General features: G+C 36.4%; 1 protein-coding gene across 1 annotated transcript; it reads left to right on the plus strand.

Moving 5' to 3' along the window:
- The first annotated feature begins 1,741 nt into the window (after positions 1–1,741).
- On the plus strand, positions 1,742–18,168 carry SH3BGR (SH3 domain binding glutamate rich protein). The gene is made up of 7 exons (XM_032219344.1): positions 1,742–1,952; positions 9,102–9,287; positions 9,874–9,954; positions 11,862–11,936; positions 12,943–13,053; positions 16,662–16,799; positions 18,137–18,168. The coding sequence occupies exons 1-6, from the start codon at positions 1,908–1,910 to the stop codon at positions 16,758–16,760; spliced, it is 597 nt and encodes a 198-aa protein (XP_032075235.1). The 5' UTR covers positions 1,742–1,907; the 3' UTR covers positions 16,761–16,799; positions 18,137–18,168.
- Positions 18,169–22,925: the final 4,757 nt, after the last annotated feature.

The following is a 22,925-nucleotide window of genomic DNA, read 5'->3' on the forward strand; positions in this document are numbered from 1 at the left end:
TCATCTAACTAGTTAAAGCAACTCTTACCAAAATCTCATTAAAAAAAATAAACTGATTGTAATGTGCAAAAAAGAGTTGAAGTAGGTGTAGGAAGTTATCGCCCAGGCCTTGCCCAGAAAAATGAAAATTCCTAGGAAATATTGAAAAGGCAGAATATTTCTCTGGATGTGAAAAGAAAGAAACATGTTTTAAAAGACAGAATAGCTGTCTGTAGCTTCCTGCCCATCCCCACTTTTGTCAATGGGCTATTAAGAAGGCCAAGCTAGTCCACTTTACATAATAAAGGCTTCTCCACTGCAGCTGCAGGGGGATGGGATTAAAAGCATGATAATATTGGCCCCAACTGACCACACGGCATCTGAGAACTTAACCAAACCTGGATTCAAAACACAGCCCAGAGAGTTGCCCCTGCATGGCCCCATGGGAGTCTGACAACCAATCAGAATAAATTTGTTACACAGGAACAGGAAACAGAGAAGTGGGACTGAACAGGTTATAAAAAGCCTAGCAAGCCCCTCCCTCAGCCCTTCTGTTCTTCTCCACCAACATTGAAGCATGTGATCACCTTTTCTGTTCAGGGCTCAAGCCATGTGGTCTTGTCCAACAATAAACCATCTTTCCAAGCAGCCTCCATGTCTCCAGTGTCTTTTTCCCCACTTGGAGCCGAACCCAGAAGGACATTTCTTTCATCATGGGAAGAGCAAGAAGTTTTGCACAACATCCACTCAAAACACTCAGGTAATTTTTTCAACATTCATCTCTGATTGTATGCTGAAGATAAGATTCATAAGTAATTAGCTTAGGTATGCTGATTGTATCAATTTTAATACACTCCACATGTGTAATTATAATCTCCTGGTTCTACAGTCCTCTTTTCCAATAATGTCTTTTTTATATCTAGAGATTTTGATTTTATTGATTAGAAAATTTATCACTAAAATCTTTCTCACTGTACCGTTGTGCAGCTTGCCTTTGTGTTTCAGGACTCCTACAAGGTTTGTAAAATGCTGGCATTATACAGAAAGATCCTATTTATTTTCCCAGAGCTGGGCTGAAGCAAGAAGTTATTGGTAAAAAGTCATATGGCTCTCAGCTGCACAAACTAGATTGTGGCAGGACATTAAATGGTTTAAATTATTATCTCTTCCAGCAAATAACAAACTCTCAAAGTATGAAACAAAATGCAGCACATCTATGACTCTAATTGCTGGATAACAATTGAACAATCTGAGTATTAATGGATTTCCTTGTAAAATAAGAATTTTAAAGAAGTTCTTGCGTCCTAATTTTGTATGTGCAAAATTGATGTTCCTGCTTGAGGTGGTTTTCTGTTAATTTCAATAGCAAATGAATCTTGCTGATTTGAGGATGGTTCCTGTAGAAAATGCATGCTGAAGCAACTCAGCTTTCAAATCATATTTTCCTTTTTTTATTTTGTAAACCAATGTAGAATTTTCCTTGAATACCCTAACTGATTTCAGAAAAAACTGTCAAGACCATTACAAATCCTTAAACAGATTACTCCTCTTCCTCCTCCTCCTCTTGGGTGCCCCTTTCTCCTCCACCCTACGCCAGCAGTCTACAGTGATTGGTGCTTTGCAAGTCCCTGGCCTTTTAAGGGCTACCAACCGGTCAATCTAAAGTGACAAGCAAGTGAAGACCCTCGCAACAGATGCTGTCACAAACCAATCGTCTCTTGGTTCATCTCTTCTGGAAACACCCGAGAGCCAATGAACGGGTAGGGGAAGGACGAGGGACCAGCTGAACATAGGAGAAGTGGAGATGCCCTGGCGATTCTCTCTGCTTGCCAAACTGCTGCAGAGTCGCTAACACTCTGGTTTTTTGGGTGCACTGGACGCTGCAGCCACGCTGGGTCTGGCGTCAAGTCTCTAGTGCTGTTGCCAAAATGGTGATTAAAGTGTTTGTGGCAACGTCCTCAGGGTCGACGGCGGTAAGAATATCTATGTGATTTATGCTTCTCCGCAGAAGTCTTTCGGAAGCTAGTTTCTTGCTTTCTTGCTGTTTAAGAAAGAGGTGTGATGCTGCTCCGCGGTCTGAGCCCATGACAAAAAAAGCGCCCCCAACTCTATTCAACTCTACTCTTCTCTCTCTCCCTTCCCCCCCCCTCCCTGCCTGCCTGCCTGCCTGCCTGCCTGCCTGCTTAGAGTGCAGCCTTATTCGTCCGTTGTTGCAACTGAAGTTAATGCCCGCAGCCCTCAGCGAACATACACATTATTTATTTCATACAGATGGAAAATGCACAACATATTAGTTTTATTTTCAACAATCTTGGTAAGGACTGCTTAAAGTATGCTAATTATATGTTTGGAAGAGAATAACAGTCTATTGATTACATTAGTGCAGAAAATACTTTCTCGTAATAGAAATATGCAGTGGATATATTAAAGGGTTCCTTTCTACAGCTGTACACATATCTCCACTTTCTTTTAAGGTTATTTTAAGCTTTCCTATCTCAATATCCTGTATCTTAATGTTGGTATCTGTTTTCAGAACTATTATGTTTGCTGAAGTGAAGAAAGAGTAGGCAAAGGGAAGGTGGGAACTGGGAATGAACAGTTTCCTTTTATATCCAGTTCCCACATGAGCTCAAATTGCAGTCTTGGCTGAGCAATCAGTCACAGTGACAGATCTAAACAAACTGGCTGCAGTCATACAAAACTGATTTCATTGCTTGCTGGCTTTCATGAAGACAACCTCAAGAAGCTTCCAGAGAAGAATGGTTGGCAAGCCTCCATTAAAGAAGTTTGGCTGGGTTTTTTTTCTAGGCTGAGGTCAGCCAAATAAATAATGGCAGTAGCCTGTGAGAAAATTGTCTGTATTTCATGGTGTGCTCAAGGAGGGAGGGGGGGGTGAGTGTGTAAAGGAGAACCCCCTTTCCCCCTGTGTAGTAGGATCTTGTCCCTTTTGTGCTATTCTTAACTGCATCCAGCCTCTTACTAGCCCAAAAAGCTGTGACCAAGGGAATCTGGAAAGCAAGGACTTTGGGCAAAAATACAAGCACTACTGCAGGGAGAAAATAACATCTTTCCCAATAATATTTTTAAGCCTTGCACTTCCCAAATTTTGTCTGCAAACCATTCACCCCACCCCATTCAACTTCTCTGTCTCTTCTCCTGAGTTTCTGTTCTTCATCTCCTACCCAATTTCTCTACAAATTGCTATTGAGCTAAATGATAATAGAATCTGAATGGTTCCCACACAGTAGCTAAAGGAACAACTTTGCTGCAATTAAACTTGCATTTGAATTGGAAAAAAAAACAATTCTAAAAGAGTGGGAAAAACTTGTTGCAATGAAAAGACTAAACTCCTTCAATAACAAAGGACTGTCTTTCAAATTTATTTTCTGCATGCCCTAGGAGGGGAGAAGTTTGGGCATTTTCAGTTACTTTATAAGCCATCTTCCCTGTAAGGTGTTGAGCCTAATAAATTTGATCTCATAGGGTCTCTTTTGTGTTCTAAGCATTTGGGAGTAGAGGGCTTTCAATGTGCATTCTCCTGTGCTTGCTCATTTTTTCACCTGCAGATTATCCTAGAACTGAAGTAAGGATGCAAAAGGGATGAGAGAGTGGGGAAGGGGCTATAGATACACTCCCTCTTCTTCTTTTCCGGCCTCCTTGTTATGTTGAGTTCTGGAATGTGAGGCTGGTTGGGATCATATCCTCCTGATATTCTGTATGTTTGTAGGCAATTTCTTAATAATTTTTTGCTAAGGTATGTTTGATTTTTAAAAGAATATGCTTTGTTTATAGGAAAGATGATTGATAGCTATGTAAATGGGATATTGATAGGAAATGGACAGATTATATAGTGTGTGATGTGTATGTATTTCAAGATCTGAATGATTTCTCTCTTTTGCATTCTGGTTCTAGCCAAAGGATCAAATATATAAAGCTTGACATGTTTCTGCTTAATATAATTTAAGATCTAATAAAGCATGTGCATTTGGAACTCCTTGCTACTTACAAAAAGGAGTGATAAATTATTGTTAAGTGTGGGTAATGAATCTCTTGTCTTTTTCCTTGGAGCAAAGGAAAAGGAGGCAAAGGGTTTTTTGCTTGTTTATACAGAGCTAGTTTAGTGTAGTAGTTAAGCCACTGTGCTGGAAAGTAAAGGAGATTGTGAGTTTAGGTCCTGCCTTGTCTATGTGGCCAGGCTAGGTGACTTTGAGTCAGTCATTCTCTCTCACCCCAGGGAAGAGGCACTGGTAAGCCACTTCAGAAAGATTCATCATTAGATTCAGCAGGCCATCTACATTTAAAAGCCAGTATTTTGAAGACAGCAAAGTCTACATGTTGAACACAGAGGATCACTGGTTTGAAAGATGGGTCAAAGAGGCCATCTATGTCAAAATTGAACAGCCCTCTCTCAACAGCTCCTGAGAGTGAGAACAATTAATTCGTGGGCACATCAGTGAGAACAACACTGGAGGTTTTTAAGAAGAGATTGGACATGTCTGAAATGGTATAGGGTTTCCTACTTGAGTAAGGAGCTGGAGTAGAAGACTTCCAAGGTCTCTTCCAACTCTGTTATCCTGTTATATAGGGTCCAAGGTACAGACTGTGCAAGCAGCAAGCAGTAAGATGCAAACAGGAACAACGTATGCTGAACAGCCCAGCTAAGTAGCCAGCATTGCATACAGGAACATCTGCACAGTACATTCTCCCAGGTCCAGATGGGAGATTATACAAAAGGTTGTGGAGAATAAGAGGGTTAAGATCCTGTGGGACTTCCAGATCCAGATGGACAGACACATACTGACAACCAAATATTGTGGTAATAGACAAGGACCAGTGGTGGTGACAGATGTAGCAGTAAGACATGACAGCAACATTAGGAAGGACTATAAAAATGCTGAGAAATTTGTTTTTCTTAACTTGAAAAGGAATGATAGGATTAAAATAACAAATTCCCTTCCTTGCCATTTTTATAAGATTAGAGAGAATATAAAAAATGCACTAAAATGGAAGAATTGTCACCTCTAAGAGCCCTGGATCAAAATGGCTATAGACTCGGGTTTTTTTGCGCTGTGATTTAATCACATTTGCAGATACATTGTTTAAATAACATAGAAACTGATGTAGAAATCCTATGGGCACAATGCTTTCATCTGTGAAATAAAGATAATGAACATAAAAATAATTCCAACAAAAGAAATTAAAAATAAAACATTTTAGAACACAATCATGATTATAATGTTATTTATTCAGTGGAGTCCAACTCTTGTTAATTCTATGGGCCAGGCATCTCCACATCTTCCAGTCTTGCTCTATTTCTCTGAGTTTATCTATGATCTGACTGATGTGAGCTTTGATAATGTTCAGCCACCGTGTTCTTTGACAATCTGGTGTTCTTTTACTGCTGACTCTTTCAAACATAATTATTCTCTCCAGTGAATTGCCCCACATGACATCGCCAAAATAACTGAGGTGCAGTTTTGTGATTTTGCCTTCTAGTGACATGTCTGGTGTTATGTACTTGAGTACTTGCTTGTTAGTGATCTTTGCTGTTCAAGGAACTAGAACACGAATATGTAGTTTGCACATATAAATGAAGCAAGAAATAGAATTCTAGTATGGGTACAAGTATTGTGTCTTTTCCACAAAAATATTAACATTTCTCAACATTTTTGTTTGTTGATCAGAGAATATATTATTTTACAGCAGTCTGAAAGAAATCAGAAAGCCACGTGCTTTGCCAGTGTTTCTTTAGAGGTCCCTTCTCTTTCTAAATCTGTACTTTCTATTATCTGTACTGTAGTTTCAATTTAGCAGTTGAACCAAATGACTTATCAGGTTCCATTGTCCTGTTAAACTCTACTTTGCTTAAAGTTCTCAATTCACCTTATTTCCAATCTGAAGTTTGACTTTATTTTGATTGTTAGTCAATAGGAATTTGGTGATATAAGGTATATTCCACATTTTTTATTGTTTTTGTTAGAAAAACACTAGATTCCTTCAGACCAAGGTAAAACATAAAACTGGTTATTTTTGAATCTGAGCACATAATTCAAAAAGTAAAAAAAATAGTAATTTGCCTGAGGAGCTACAACTAAAGCCATATTATAATTACCATAAATCAATGTAAATTGTATATTTACATTCCAACAACAAATCTATTAAAAAATAGGAAAGTGACAGTATTAATGGTCCTGCTGGTACAAAACTTAATTCTAGATGCTTCAGTAATTGTACAATGAAGCAATTTATTGTGAAGATCAAATCTTCAGTCAAGGTAATTTGATGAGTAGTTTCATTGGAACAGATTCAATTATGGTATATGTTGTTGATTTTAAATTTTTATCTGATATTTTTCTTCCTGAAATCAACCAAGCAACAAGAAGTGAAATGTATATATAGAATACAGGTAATCTTAACTTATAGCCATTAGTGACCACTCGAAGTCACAATAGCATTGAAAAATGTGGTTTATCGTTTATGACTGTTTTTCACACTTGTATGGGTTGCAATTGTGGTTTAAATTTGTACACATTTTTGCTTTTCTTTTTAATTCAGTTTTATTTTGTTTGTCTCCAATGTGATTGGTCTACCTCTCCACAAAGGAAGAAGAAAAGTAAGGGCTAATTTCTATAGTCACACACTCCTCAAGACCACAAATCTACAAGATAGCCTAACAGAATTTCTTTTGTTTCTCTCCCTGATTCTTTTTTGTCCTTTGAAATTAAAGGACAAGTAATACAGGATGTGGAGCCCAGGAATTGGGGAGTGGGTGCCAAGGAAAAAAGAAATTTAAGACTTCCAATCTTTCATTCAATAAGCTCACCCATCCCACTAGAGATCTTGATTTCAGTACTGCTAAATCTCTGTGCTGAGGCTTCAAATTAATTTGTAACAAATAAAAGCTACTTAATTAAGATTTGGGCTTGTTGATTTTTTTTCTACTGGATGTACTCTTAGCATTTTGGTCTGATTTAAAATCTGCCTGATAGTTTCTGAACTAGACTTAAAAAAGGAAGTCATAAGAAATGTAAAGAAGGCTTAAATAAGTTTAAGGGCTGGATTTGAACGTTGTCCTGTGGTTAAATGCATATGTTTCTATTTGTAAATGCTTGGAAGTATGACACACTGAGTTTATTAGGATTAAGTTTTAAGTAGATATTGATAAGTTTGCACTACAATTTAGTGGTGGGTTGCCAATTTTTAAAATACTGGTTCGGGCATGCTCCCACGATGCTTCTGCGTCCAGGGGGGTAGACAGAGTTTCCCGATGCTGCTACTACTGATTCGCCAGATCCAGGCGACACCAGGAGCAACCCACCTTTGCTGCAAATGCAATGCTGCAGATATATTAATATTTTTCATTTACCTGGACATTTTCATATGGAGTTTGTTCATAGGCTAGGGTCATTTTATTTCCTTTCTGGTGATTTATTTATTCATTGCTACTTATCATTTCCAGTTGCTACTTCAACACTGCTTGCATCCAGTATCAGTGCAAGATTTGAGGTTAGAGAACAGGAGAAAGGTACTTTTAATCAATCTCCCTTTCTCAGGAGATTCATCTCTTCCTTATTCAGATTTAGTTGCTTACACCCATTGAGTCTAAATATACAAAAGCATTGAAGGAGACAGCACCAAACAAATAGAGAGTACTGCTTTATCCCTAGGGGTAATAGTGGAACACTTGCAAAAGTTCAGACTATGATGGATGCCCAATGATCCTCATTCCTGTTGTGTGCTCTGCTCTTGGATATCATCAGATAAAGTTCTTATCAAACTAAAACACTTCAAGCCCTGTAAATGTGAGACATTCCTCCAATTCCTTATAAATGAACATTGCTAAGTGGATGCTAACCAGGGTGGCTAAAAACAACTCTGTTACTGTTATGCTCACAAATTATTTTGTGACAGGAGTATTACATATATGCATTCCAAGAATGCATGACCTTGTCTTCCACCGGAACAACAATGTAGATAGACATTTTCTCTGTTCCTTTCACTTACCAATATTGTAAGATAAATTGCCTATCTCGTATAATCAAGTAATTCTATTTGCAAGACATAGCCTGCAATTAAACCTCCTATATTCTAGTAATCCTAGAAATCATCTAGACCAAAAGCTGAACTTTATTTCAGTGCTTGGCAAAGGAGAAGAATTCCCTTTCACACCTGAAGGTAGTATAGGACAGTTGATGTCATATAAGAACAAAGGGCTAGTTATGGGGGCTGGGTTGGGAAAGAGACAAGACATCTGATTTGTATCCGTGCTAGCAGTTCATCTTATCAACTGCCATCCTTTTCTCAGTCACATCCAGCGATGCATCTTTCTATTCCTCTATTTTCCTTGTGTAACAGTAAAGATATTGGCTGTTGCTTCCTTCCCATTTAGAGCTTGTTGTCCAATGATAGCAATCGTCAGTTAGCCTTTGCTATTTGGTGGTATAGTATTTTTTAAAAAAAGATCCATGCTCATTTTAAGCCCAGCTATGACTACATACAAATATCTTAATGATTAGAGACTAAAATACTTAAATTTAACATATTTTTTGTTATTTCACGGATAATTATTTAGATCTTGAGTTCCAAATTATTGTGGGAAGCCAATTAAGGCATTGACCCAATGTGTACTTACTCTACTTTGAAAGGCAAATTCCATGTTGAAGATCATTGGGAAAATAAACCATCAGTATAACAATATCAGCTTAGCCAGGATTCAGTCAGAACTTATCTTCATCCTGGCAACCTCTTTTACAAGAACTAATCATGACTAATCTTGCTTAGTTTTTTTGAGATCAGCCAAGATTGGCTAATGAAGCTACCTGCTTTGGACTTACAATGTAATAGTACAATTCTAAACACAAATTGGCAGTAAGTTGAAATCAGTAAGACTTAATTATATATAATTATGCTTGCTTTGCAAAAGAATCATCCATTATTAATAGTCACTCTTACTCTCTCACATTAGCATCTGTTCTGTCCTCAGCAAAAGTAGTCTTTCTTTTTGCGTTTCCCGTTTAAATATTCAACTGCAGCTATAATTTGAATAAAGTATTGTGCTGTTATGCCTTCATTAAATTGAAATATGAAATAATCAATTCATTTTCTCTCTCTTAATTGACAAGATTAAAAAGAAACAACAAGAAGTAGTAGGCTTTTTAGAGGCCAACAAAATTGACTTTAAGGAAATGGACATAGCCTGTGATGAAGACAATCGGAAATGGATGAGAGAAAATGTTCCAGGTGAAAAGAAGCCACAAAATGGGATTCCTCTCCCTCCCCAGATATTCAATGAGGAACAGTATTGTGGGGTAAGAAAAACAGTTTAATGTGGTTAAAGGGTAATGTGTTTAAGAAATGCATGTACTTGCTTTCTAAAGTTTGTGAAAAAGAGATTGGTTGATTTAAATTAATTTAGGCCCATCACTCCTACAATGCAGGAGAAGACTGTGCTAATATGTCAGTCAGATGGATAGTTAAACAAGTGACATTCCACAATCCTGTTTCCTAGTTATTTTTCTTTGCTGTATTAGATTGGTGTTTCAAGGGAAAGCCAAGGCAAATCATCAAAACCATAAAAAAACAAATGTTAGAATATTTTGGGCATGTGATGCAACACCTGGAAAAATGCAGCATGTTTCACTAATTCCTTCAGGGAAAAAGTGAAGGCAAACAAGGTCCAGGCAGAAAAAGAACATCATGGCTTCAAAATCCAAGGGACTGGTTTGGTCAAAACTCAGCTGCACTTTTTCATGTGGCTGTTGATAAAAATAATATCACCAACATGATTGCCAACATCCGATGACGGCTACGGCTATGGCACAAGAAGAAGAAGATTAGGTTGGCTTAATTTGAAAAGCTAAGAATCATGTTTACATGCTTTTGTTTCCTTTTTAGGATTTTGATTCATTTTTCTATGCAAAAGAAGAAAATTATATTTATTCATTCCTAGGCCTTGCTCCTCCACCAGGCTCAACGGTATGAATTTATCTTATGGATCTTATTTTTCTTTTGATTTGTCTTGTAAAATTGCTATGCTGTTTTTTTTTTTAAATGAAGCTGCAGTTTCAGATAGCTGGAAGCCACTTAGTTCCACTGCATAGTCCAGTGAGCCCTACATCTCCCAGCTCTCTCTCTTTTAAAATGTATGCATGAGACAAGGGCAGGCAACTCATAGGCCCTTCAGATATTATTAAACCCTAAACTGAATAATCAACAGATATCTGAGAGAATAAACTAAGATCAAGAAGCTAGAAAAATATCAAGAAATTTATGAAAAACCAAATAGTTATTCCTTTCCATAAGAGAACATCCCCTCTCCCTGGTACCTTACAGCGGGGGTGGGGAATGATGATTGTTTTATAACTTGTGGACTTCAGCTCCTAGAATTCCTGGGAGCCATCACTGGCTCAGGAATTCTGGGAGTTAAAGTCTACAAGTCAGAAAGAGGCCATAGTTGCTCACCTCGGCCTTAAAGGAAAGTAGCATTGACATGTTGTAAAATTATGAGGGGAAGCGAGGGGAAAAGACAGAGAAAAAGAGTTGGATGGAATATACTGTATTTCCTGATAATCTTTCACCACACTTGTGTGCTAAATTAAATTTCTGACCATTTTCTTTCCACCCTTATAATGCAATTAATGTAATTTGAAAAACACTGATTATATGGGACAGCTACATGTCCTTCAAGGATAGACTTTCACTTCTGCCAGTCAGAATCTTTTCTTAAGGACAATCAATGCATATTAATAGTAGATGCAATTCTACACTTCTATGTCATACGAACGGGATAATAAAGGGAAAAGAATATTACTTTTCTTTTAAACCAAACAGAGCAGGAATCCTAAAAAACAACTTAAAACCTTTAGCATTGAAAAGAAATATGTTATTTTTGAATAAATACCAATGTAGTTATAATAAAAAATTAAATTCTATGCAGGACAAACAATTCTCTTACATTTGAAAGAGTTTTTCATGCAGCTTGCCTCCCAAAACTTATTTGTGGCATCAATGTTTAGTTTGATTAATGCTCATTTACATTCCTTCTTAATTCTAATGAGTATAGCATTTCTGCACTAATCTGCATTTGTAATTTCTCTAAATAGTCAAAAGTAGAGCTACAGTATTGTAATATTGCATTGTTTTAAAAAATGATATGCCACTAGCAGAGATACTAGTAAATGATGATGACATTATAGAAATGTACATTCTGTAGAAACTGTTAAAATACTTTACATCTCATAGGGCAGATTGTCTACTGAGAATAGTTTAATTTAAGGGTAGCCTGCATCATACACTACTAAACAGTTCTATCTTTCAAAAAATAAGCAACTGGTCTTGACTACAACTTCCCTCCCCCCAAAATGCCATCCTTGGATTTCTGGCTAAATTCACATATTACACCAAGTAATAACATAGTTTGTTTGGTTTTGGATCAGAGTGATGTATAAACTTAATCATTGCCATTTGCAAACCATCATTCGTATCTTAGGTATAAATCCAGCCACTCTCTGTCTTTAGCATCTGTTGCCTGAGGCAATATCCTCATTCGGTCCAATGAAGTGTATATAAGGATTATCATAACCAAAGAAGTGCATTACCTATCAATCAAGGATGAGATAATGCTTCAGTGTTTTCTCTAAGTTATCCTATGCCTTCTATTTGTTTTGATGCTGTGTATTCCAGAAAATCAGGTAACAAACAGCAAAAGTTAGAGATCCAGTAATTGCTCTGGTTTTTGCTGCATTTTTAAGGCATAACAATGCAATTATATATGCTGAGTCTATCTATCACTGCAGTGGGTTCAGGCCACAAAACTGCCTGGCTGACTTACTTGTACCTAGTTTCAAGAAGATTTCAAATATTATTTATATCCTTTTGCACAGGAAGGAAGGATTACAGAGGAAGTACTGACTGTGCCAAATGGGGATATTTCTGGAGAAGAGAACAAAATTGCAGAGGCAACATTTTTTTTCTTTTCTATAGCAAAAAAATATTTAAACCTATGTGTATATGCATGCATGTCTGTGTTGAATTTAGTTTCAAAGAAAAAAAATCAGAATTCTTAAGTAATAGGTTTTATCTGCCTGTTATTTATAAAGGCTATTATGGTCGCAAAGATGTGAAAAACACCTGGTTGCCAGTGAAATTCTTCTACTTGCATGCAGGGGTATAGGATGCTTATGCATTATTGCAGAGCTGGGGTGGCGTTCTAATCTTCTCAGTTTAAACACAGAACTTTGAATAAGAACATAATACTTTATTGGCCAAATGTGATCAGACACAGAAGGAATTTGTCTTTAGTGCAAAAGCTCATTGTTTACATATAGATGTACTTATGAGCAGTTCTAAGGAGGCCAGATACCAGACCAGTAGATCCAAAGCACAATTACAATTTCATACTCAGGCTTCATGTTAAGTCTGGGAAGTCAGAAGACACAGCTAGCTCATGAGTGCAATATCAAGGGTGGATGGAAAACATGCTCCCAGATTTGCCAATATATCTGTGTGACCTACTCATTAGTAAGACATGAATAAGACTTCTGTTTGAGCCTGATAGCTCTCCAGGATGAGTCAGAATGCTGCTTCAAATATAACGTGCTCCCATTATGTGAACAGAAAAATATGAGTTTGCAGTCCTAACCATTTTAAACTTGAAATAGCATGCTTAACTGAATCACAAAAATAGCCATGTTAATCTATTAATGTCTGTGTCTAACCAATGTAACATGAAAGAGTATGCATAAAGAACATAAAGGTAGATATTACTTAATTATGCCTTTAAAAAATTCAAGTGACCAAATCAGATTATTTTAAATAATCATAATGAGTCAAGTGATTCATCACATTGAGTCATGTGATTCCAGTTCCATAAGGCTTATTAGATATAAGAATTGGGAAATTCATTCAAATTGCTTATTTAATCTTTTTTCTCTAAGTTTCTAATATTACTCATGTTGTTGCCAGGAGACTGAAAAATGTTCAGTTACTGAAGAAAATGAGATACAAGCAGAAGATGAGGTTGAGGCCATGCCTGAGGGTGAGGGTGAAGCTCAGGCTGAGACTACTGAAGCACAGGTTAGTTTCTTTCTCTTGTTAGTTTTATTCAAAACTTTTCTCATTCAATTTTATTCCTCTACATTTTGTGCAAGAAGGAGTCTTTGAATATTTATAAATGTGACCTGCAGCAAGATGGCTGCTGCAGAATTCAGTCTGTCCTCTTCCACTTTCTCTCCCTACTTGTTTGCCTTCCCCTCCCCCCAGCATTCCTATATTCATGCACCAGAAACTGATTTTGGTGGTTCAGCTCCCCTTTCTTTTAAAGAAATATTTTCTAAATGTTGCATTTCCCCTAAACCTTCTGATACCTGGCTGTTCTGCAGGGGTGGTGTTACTTGACTGCACAAGCTAATACAGAGGTAGTCTTCAGCTTGCAACCACAATTGGGATCAGAATTTTTGTTGCTAAGCAAGGCAGTTGTTAATTAGTGACACCCAATTTTACAACCATTTCTGCCATGGTTATTAAATGAATCACTGCCATTGTTAAGTGAATCATGCAGTTGTTAAGCGAACCTGGCTTCCTCCATTGACTTTACTTGTTGGAAACCTGGTGAGAAAGTCACAAATGGTGATTATATGATCCATGGATGCTGCAACTTTTGTAAATGCATGCTAATTGCCAAGCACCCAAATTTTGATCACGTGATGGTGAGGATGCTGCAATAGTCATAAGTGTGAGGACCAGTTTTAAGTCACTTTTTCAGTGCTGTCTTAACTTTGAACAATTGCTAAACAAACAATTGTAAGTTGAGGCTTACCTGGAGTAAGAGCCCAACCAGAGCTAATACATCTTCTTTTGCCCAATTTTTATTTCAACCAAGCACAGTTAGACAGCCTTGTTTGGATTCACCAGAATGCATAAGAATTTGAGGCAGCTCCAAGTTTTTTTGTGCACCAAATTCACATTTTTTGTGACCCTTGGAATATACTTTGAATATATTTCTTAAAAGCAGGAAGTACAATGTCCTGCAATTTTGAAGTTTAAACTCTAAAACAGATATAAAATTGTTAAAAAGAAATCTGCTTCACCCATAGATGTGATGGAGTTTCCTTCAGGATTCTCCAAAAATCAAGTGTTTTTCTGGACTCTACTCTTCATGACTTCAATGAATGCAGTTGGGAGATACAATATGAAACTGTACCTTACCATGCACTGTCCCATTCTTTACATAATTCTAAGTCTCCTATCTCCAGGCAAATGACTGATAAGGCTGATAAGTAATAATTCCTTCTAGAGAAACAAAAATAATTTGAAATTGGTTGCTGTGCAAGGAGCATGTTGCAATAAAAACAATAGTGTTCCCAGCATTGCTGCAGGCACAGCTTTTTAAAAAAAATACATACCCTCTGTTTCTTATTTCCTTATCTTTAAATTTATTTCCAGTTTAACTCAAATTAAGTATTACACGGCAAATACCAATACTGTTGCTGTTCCTCTTGCCTCTTCTACCTGCTAGTCCCCCATCAACCCAACCTATTTAAACCCTTATAGAAATCTGGATAAACAAGTAAGCAGAAGACCTATGGCCCTTGATCTCCTTCCCCAGAAATAGTAATGGGGAAGCTTAGAAGCAAAACAAAACAAGAAAAGAGAGATGGCTAAGATTTACAATATTTGGCACAGGCTTAACCAAAACTCTACCTAAATAAGCCAGATTTTGTGCCCTCTACATGTAGATGGAACAAATATTGAAATTTCATTCATACAGTATATCGGTGACTTTTAAGAAGAAGTGGAGAAAAATAAGGACCTGCCCTATACCTTCTGATTTCTTCTCCAATAGATGGTTGATTTTCAAACCAGTGTTTTCAACGAACTTTTTAAAAAAAAGAAATCTGATGTTCATCAAATGCTGAATTCTGTAGCCAGCAACAAATCCTATGCTATGCAATTGGGCAGTCAATTAATACAGGCATTGCTGATGGTTTTCACTGTGGTAATAAGAATAACATATGTATTTCCACGACAGTGTTGTTGTCGTTTTTTGGCTTTCTTTTTAAATCTCTTTTTAAAAATAGTCTTTCATGGTCTGTTTCAGGAACAAGATGAAGAGCAGCCAGAAACAGAAGTACAGTAACAAATTTGAATGCCTTATTTCACATGCATTTTTCCTCTGTGTTCCTTGCTTTTAAATATATTTAAAATACACCATGACAGCTATTTTTCTTCCAAATTAACTTTGGGGATATAAGGATTGAAATCTAACAAGCAACATTTGCATTCAAAATCTCATCATCCTTCACCACAAATAATTCATTCTCCAATCCTGTCCTAATGAAATTAAATAATTTCTCCAATCCTGTCCTAATATAATTATTTGCTTTTAAATTATGAACTAACCTTAATTGGCATGTTGAACTTAGGCATGTGCACAAACACAATAGCCTCTCCTGGCCAGAGGTAAGGAGTTCAGAAGATAGTGAATATTTGTGGTTGATTAGGGAACCAATCTTAAGATGAAGTTATTGTTTCAATTGAAGTTGTATTTTATACAACTATTTTAACTTATTTTTATACAACTATTGTATTATATTTATTTATTAAACAAATTTATATAGCCACCCAACTCATGTCTATGTACATAATATATGTAGATCGCTTGCTCTTATGTGTTCTAGAGGCATTCTCCCAATATAATCAGTATAACTGTATGCTGATAAGATTTCTTATGATTGCCTAGTTTAATAGTAAGGCATGAAAGTCAAAGGAGTTATTCTAAACAACTTTTTGTATTTAAGTGTATGCATAAATGTGTATAGACTACTGACAAAAAATAAGTATGTTGACTTTTTGTACTAAGAAAAAAATCCCTGTGTTCTCATTTAATCAGTAGGATTGATTAATTACCGTATTTTTCAGAGTATAAGATGCACCAGAGTATAAGACACACCAAGATTTTGAAGAGGCAAATTAAAAAAAAAAGTTTTTGCACTCTGCAGACCTCCCCAAAATGGCCTGTTTTTTGCAAAAATGGGCCTGCCCCCCCCAATGGCATGAATAGTCTTTAGGGGACTTGCAGAGTGCTCCTATGGGGTGCCCCCCAAAAAAAACAAGTTTAAAATGGCCCATTTTTCACTCATTTCTGCCCTCCTCAGCCCCCAGAAGCACTCTGGAAGCCTCCTAAAGGCTATGCACAGCCATTTTGGTGAAGGGGTGGGGTTTCAGAAGGGAAAAATGCTGTATTCAGTGTATAAGACGCACCCAGATTTTCAGCCTCTTTTTTGAGGGAAAAGGGTGCGTCTTATACTCCGAAAAATACGGTATGTCTTTATGTGTTTATGTAAAGAAACAATATTCATAAAAATGCACAAGCATTTTTCTTAAAGGTTACATTTTTATTTAACAAAATGAAATTTGCTGGCAATACATTATAATTGCATATGATATATGCTATGTTCAAATGAAGGAATTCCTTCTTGCTCACAATTTATGTCAGTATTAGAGACCAATTTAACAGTGGCATGTCAAGAGTACTGGACCGGATTTTTTAAATCAATATGAACTTTGCATTGTATCATAAGCCTCTTTTTTTGTTCCAAGAGAAAATATGCACTTTTGACATAACAGATGTTTCTTTTAGCTCCATTGTTTGACTATTCTTCCATTATTTTGTGTAACAAAAGGAAGTAGAAGCAGCAGAGGAAGAAGAAGAGGGAAAAATGGAAGAAGAAGGAAAAGAAGAAGAAGAGGAGGAGGAAGAAGAAGAGGAAGAGGAATCTTAGTAAATTTGTTTGATACTTTTTCTTCAGCAGATGTTTCAGGTAAATAGCAGAGTGGTGTGGTGGCCTCGAGGTGGAGCTTTCGCCTCACAATCAGGAGGCTGTGAGCTCGATCCTAGGTAAAGGCATGTATTTCTCTCTCTGGGCACACTGAGAATATACTTACTGAACAAATCTCTGCATTGGTGACAGGAAGGACATCCAGCCATTAAAACAATCTGCTAGCTCCATTTAGTTGCCCAAACTCCACCCCACAATGGATCGTGGGATAGATAAATTACGATGATGATGATGTTTCAGGTAAATATGGCAATAGCAATAGCACTTAGACTTATATACCACCCCATAGTGCTTTACAACATTCTCTGGGTGGTTTAAGTATACTGCCCCCAACAATCTGGGCCCACATTTTACCGACCTCAGAAGGCTGGAAGGCTGAGTTAACCTTCAGCCCTGTCAGAATCAAACTCCAGGCTGTGGATAGAGTTTGCCTGCAAAACTGTGTTCTAACTATTGTGCCACCAGGGCTCAAATCACAAATATGCTGCTAGCAAATGATTTCTGTTTCTGTGATACCCTAATTACCTCAATTTTCTTAATTGAAAAAGTAAACAAAAATACCTGTAAAATCTGAATAATTGCCATCATTCTTGTTCTAATAAAATCATATAAAGAAAAATAATTTTCCAATTAAAAATGAGGGGTATTTCTTGGCATTTCATCATCATCATTGCCTTCCTAGAGTTATTCCTGCAGTGGCAGGGTCTGCTTTTCATGTCTGCATTTATTGTTGCCATCTTTGCTTCGTTCTTCCCCATGGGCACTATTTTTTGGCATTTGACTTATTATTAAGTTATTATTAAGCCATACGTAATGCTTAGCTCACAAATGGTGCTATGATTGATGCTTAATGTGTATGAACCCACTTACTGTGATTTTTACATCAAGCGTTACAGTTTAGCTACGGTATATATGAAAACAGATCACAATTGTTTGTCAAGTAGTATTGAGGGTAATATTGAGAAAAATGCTGTTGAAAAGGAAAACTGGGAGTCTGGGGAAAAAACAGTTCAGTTTTGTTTGAGAAGGGCAGCCTTTTTGCAATTTTGCATCTCTGGTTTGCTAACAAGCTTAGGTAGAGCACAAAAAGAAACAAGGATAAACCAAGTTAACAAATCATAGTTTAAAAAGTCAGAATTGACACCATCAAACTATGGCTTGCAGTTGAAGATTGGTTGCTAACAAAAACATGTTTTGTTGCTTAACCTGGCATCAGCTATTGAAAAGAGCAAAGGAACAAATAGGCAAACTAATTCTAAATAATATTATCTGTGAACCATATTGTTTTGTGTAATCTTTTGAATATATTTTCACTATAGGAACTTGGAACTGACAAGTTAAGGTGCAGAGTGAAGACAACAATCACTTTCCCTCCACAAAAACATTACTGTTTTTCTATGCAACTCCAGATATCAGCACAGATATAATTTGAGACATTAAGCAGCTCCAAATGTGAACTTTCTACATAAATTTTGTTGCTGTGTTGTATATATACAGTTGTTTCTGCTATTCTGCCTTCGAGTCCAGTGGGGTTTCAGATCTTGACGATCAACAAGCATTATGAGATTGGCTTTAGGATATGTGGTTCCTCTGAGCAGGTATTAGTTCAGACTCCATATTGGTTTCCTGAAAGGTACATACTAGAATGGCCAGGCCATTCTCAACTGAAAAACCCCAAAGAATGTTTTCAATGTATGTTGCACAATTTGCTAATCTCTAAAATAGCCGTATAATATACAGCAATTGAAATAAACCCATTTCATGTCAATAGCCTGCTTGTGCTTGTACAAGCATTCATTTGTCAATGTCAGTCACAAATTTAGACTGCTAAAAATCATTATTTTTTTCTTCCCTTACAAAAAATATTATGTGGTAATCTCCATTCCCCCCTTCTACATTTTTTTTGCCAGTTTTACACTAACTTACATTTTCTTATTATAATTCCACTTTTAATAGAGGCAGGCCTTTTCAAAAGATAGTAATCACTGTATCAGTGTAAGTGAATAAGCTGGAATATTAGGCTTCCCTTCTGTTAATTACATATTATATATATAAGGTCAGAAATATCTGAAAATAATTGATGGAGAACAAAAATGTCTAACCCATTATCTTGCAATCCTTGATATGCTTTGTGGGAAGCTATGGACATTAATGGAAAATCCATTGGCATATAAACTAGTAATATCACCATAAAGAAATTAATTGCAACCCCCCCTCCCCAAGCACTATGTGATTACAATAAGGACAAGGCATAGGAAAAGTAATCAAATATTTGATTTTTGCAATTTAGTGACTTTAGTCACATCAGATGAGGCACCGGGAGGATCAGAATAGAAAGTATGTTGGACATCCATAGACTCTTGTTAATTTTAGTAATACACTATTAATTAGTATAGTGCTAAAGGGACCTTAAATTGAGCTTGTCTCCTGATGAACATATGTAGTTTTCTTGATAGTGTTATGGAAATAACTGTTTTTTTCTGGGATGGTTTTTCAACTTTCCAATCTAGCCTATCTGTGAAATACTCCGATGTAGCCAGCTATTCAGATGCTAGCTAGACTAACCCAACTTGCCTTCTAAGATCAGCCAAACTCTTGCTCCAGCAGGATAATGGTCAAAGTATTGGAATTAGACTAGGGAGACTCAAATTCCTGATTAGCCCATCTCTCAGGCTAGGAATTTCTCACAAAGTTTCTGTAAGGATGAATTTAGGATAGACTAGTTAAATCTTTAATACTCATCACAACAAATGGCTTGGGGTGCTCCTTTGGGTAAAGGTTAATTGGAAATGAGAAAGAAAAGGGTTAGAAATATTATTTTCCCATATAGTCATTATATTTGAATTACAATTAGGGGAGGGGGGGAAGGAAGTTGAAAATGAAACAGTAAAAAAGGGAAGAGGTAGTCCTCCCAAACCCATGTGCTGCATTACTTATCTTGATTTTGCTTACTGACTTGAGAATAAGTGAAAAGAAATAGAGCCGCAACATACTATAATTAACTCTACATGTAGTTTCTATTTTAGCCATTGGGAGTCATTGTAGTCATCAGGACACATCTAGAATGTATAATTTCCCTAGCAAAAGAATATTAGGTTGAAAGCAATCAGAACTGCTACTGTTTACATCAGGAACTAGATAAGCACAATTGTTCTAATATCTATACACTCTCTGTAATTAGCTTAATAAATTGTTGAAAAAATGTGAAGGAACATTCAAATTGCTGTAGGACTGCTTATATACATTGAGGGTGCAGGAACTGTGGTTGCCCCGATGTTGGTGAATTGCAGCTGCCATTAGCCATGCTGGCTGGGGCTGTTGGAGTCGTAGTTCATCAACATCTGGAGACCTATAGATTTCCATTCTGCTAGAGACACAGTGTTAGGGTTTTATCCATTAAACATCAAATCCACCATGTACCCACCAACCAACTTCTAAATTGGTCTCTTTCTGGAGGGATGTGCATTAGCCTGTTTTTGAGTGAAGGTTTAATTAGCAAGTCCATTACCTGCAAGGATTGCACCTTATGTTATTTATTTATCCCCCTCCCCTTTGTATCATGTAAAAGCTGCTAGAAATCTCAGTGTACTTAAAAATAACTTTTCTATCCAGCTGCCTCTGTTTTTGTTTATTTCATATGTCAAAGATTTGCGAAAGAAAAATATTAAGGGAACTTTTTCAATGGAAAGCACTAAATTTATTCACACTTGAAGGAAATGTAAAATGTAACCATTTGAAAACTATAATAAACTAAAATAGTTTGTTATTGCAGTGCCTATGCCTTTTAAAAGCTCTCTGGATTTTTTAAAATAGTAGAATGCCATGGAGAATGTTGCTGGAGTACATAAAAGAGCAAATGAAATATACTTATGTAAATATTCTTCATCATCCTCATGTCTTCAAAGAGTTCGGAATGAAGTTCCTAAAATTCCCAACTTCAGAATTCTGGAATTCTCATACCAAGTGATGAGGAGAGCACCAGATTGGGGAGAAATTGTTTTAGCAATAGAGTTATCCCTACAATTCACTTTTTTTTGGAAAGCTAAATATACCAAGGCTCTTTTATCCCCATATTCATCAGTGTTCTGTAACTTCAGGGAAATAAGTTTATTATGACATAATAAATGAAGAAGAGCAAAATAAATTTGCTGTGAGATTACCGTTACCATGCTTGCTATTAGAATCATTAAAGCCATGTTGCTAGATGCATGAACTAGCACTGGAGAATCGGAAATGCATAGCTTTCAAAGATATCAAGTAATATTGATACCTGGACAGGATCTAAAGAACTACTTTGGCCATGCCTTCTCAGAATCCCCTTGAACAGGAGCATTTATCAACGTGGTTTTAAAAATTCAATATTGTAGTCACTGTAGTTCCAATACAATAGCTCCTTGCGATTGTTTTTCCCCTTCTTTTGAAAATGATTCCATAAATTTGTATATTTGGTATGTGCAGTATCTGGAGGATGCAGTCTTACTTTATTCATTTGAAGGCAGCGGTTGGTACAGAGGAGAGGAGGTAAGCCACCATCACAACACACAATTCAGTAAAGAATTGTAACATTTATGCAATCACACTAGACAAATCTGAACCACACTTAAGGTACATTATTCTCCCAAATATTTAATACTTAGTATTTATATAACCCAGAATATTACTGAGATAATTCTTTGGGCTGACCTTAAGCAGAACCATTTTCCCTTAAGCAATTGCAAAACTGAAAGTGGTTATTTTTAAGAAAGACCTTGAAGAAATTCTGTTTGAAATTTGTGAGGACAATGTATTTTCTACATCTATGGATGATTCTTTCTTCACCAAAAATTTAAGGAAGTTTAGCTTCAGTAGCTTAACAGTTTTGATTCTTGCTGCCTGATCTAAATCCAACTGCATTAATTTTAACTTAAGTCATTTTGACTTTTTCCATTCTTGAGATGTTGGTATATGCTGGTATAAACACAGATACACCAATGTTGGCAGTACTGTTTTCCAGTAGTTTTTCTATTACTGTATGTCACATGAAGTTCATTATTTACAGTTGTTACACACTGAGTTAACATGTTTGCTGTGTTACCTGTAGATAGAGGTTTTTGGTCTCTCCCTCTTTCTCAAAAAATCTCCTACCTTTGATAAACACAAAAGGAATTCTTGCAGTGATACAAAAATTTCAAACAAAAATAATTATTATGAAAGGAGATGGGCTAAATCACTAAAATTTCTAGAACTAAACATTGTAGAAATGCTAAATAAAATAGATGGCGAATAAAATATTAGAGTTTGGAATGAGGCAGAAAACTTGTCTAAAACCCATAATACAAAATCATTTTTCAAAAACAAGGCATCATACAAATATAGTGCCTTTTACCAAATGAGCCCACTGGTCCATTTAGTTCAACATTATGGCCACAGATATGGATAAACTGGTGAGAATTTTCAAGGTTCTACATGAGACATGTTTTTAGTCCTTCTGGGAAAAGATGGAGCCCATCCCTTTTTTCATGCTATGGATGCACTTCCCTTAGCCTTTCCCTTGACAACCCAATAAACTTTCCATTTTTCCACAATTCTATTTATGGCTTTTATTATTTTAAAATGCTAAATCCTAAATGTATAGAATCACCAATGGAAAAAATCTAATTCTTTGTTTCTAAATTCAATTGTTATTTTTATGATGACCATTTATGACTCACCAGAACTCTCTACAATTATTCAGTGATTGTTGAACTTAAATTGTCCAGCAAGATTGTCCTAATAAATATTACCCAGTCATTGACTGTTTATTTTTCCACACATTCTTACGGATCTTCCATCTGTTCAAGCTATGCTTTAGGCAGTATTGCTTTCTAGGTATTGGTATGGAAATATGGCTTTTCTACTTCAATAGAGTCCACAGTCTACTATAAGGAGTCCCAGATAATGTTGCAAGATGTTCCAGTCACCATTTTAGACTCCATCCCTGAAGAGTTAAGACTTCAGCAAACATGACTTTATGAGCCTAATGGCCACAGATGTCTGAGGTAGGCCTTCTCATCCAAGTCCTCCTAACCAAGAGCAAGTCACCTTAAACATTACCACTGCATAGTCCATCAATGCACTATGGGTAAGAAA

This window comes from Thamnophis elegans, chromosome 6, assembly GCF_009769535.1.
Source record: "Thamnophis elegans isolate rThaEle1 chromosome 6, rThaEle1.pri, whole genome shotgun sequence".
In the NCBI taxonomy this organism is placed as follows: Eukaryota; Metazoa; Chordata; class Lepidosauria; order Squamata; family Colubridae; genus Thamnophis; species Thamnophis elegans.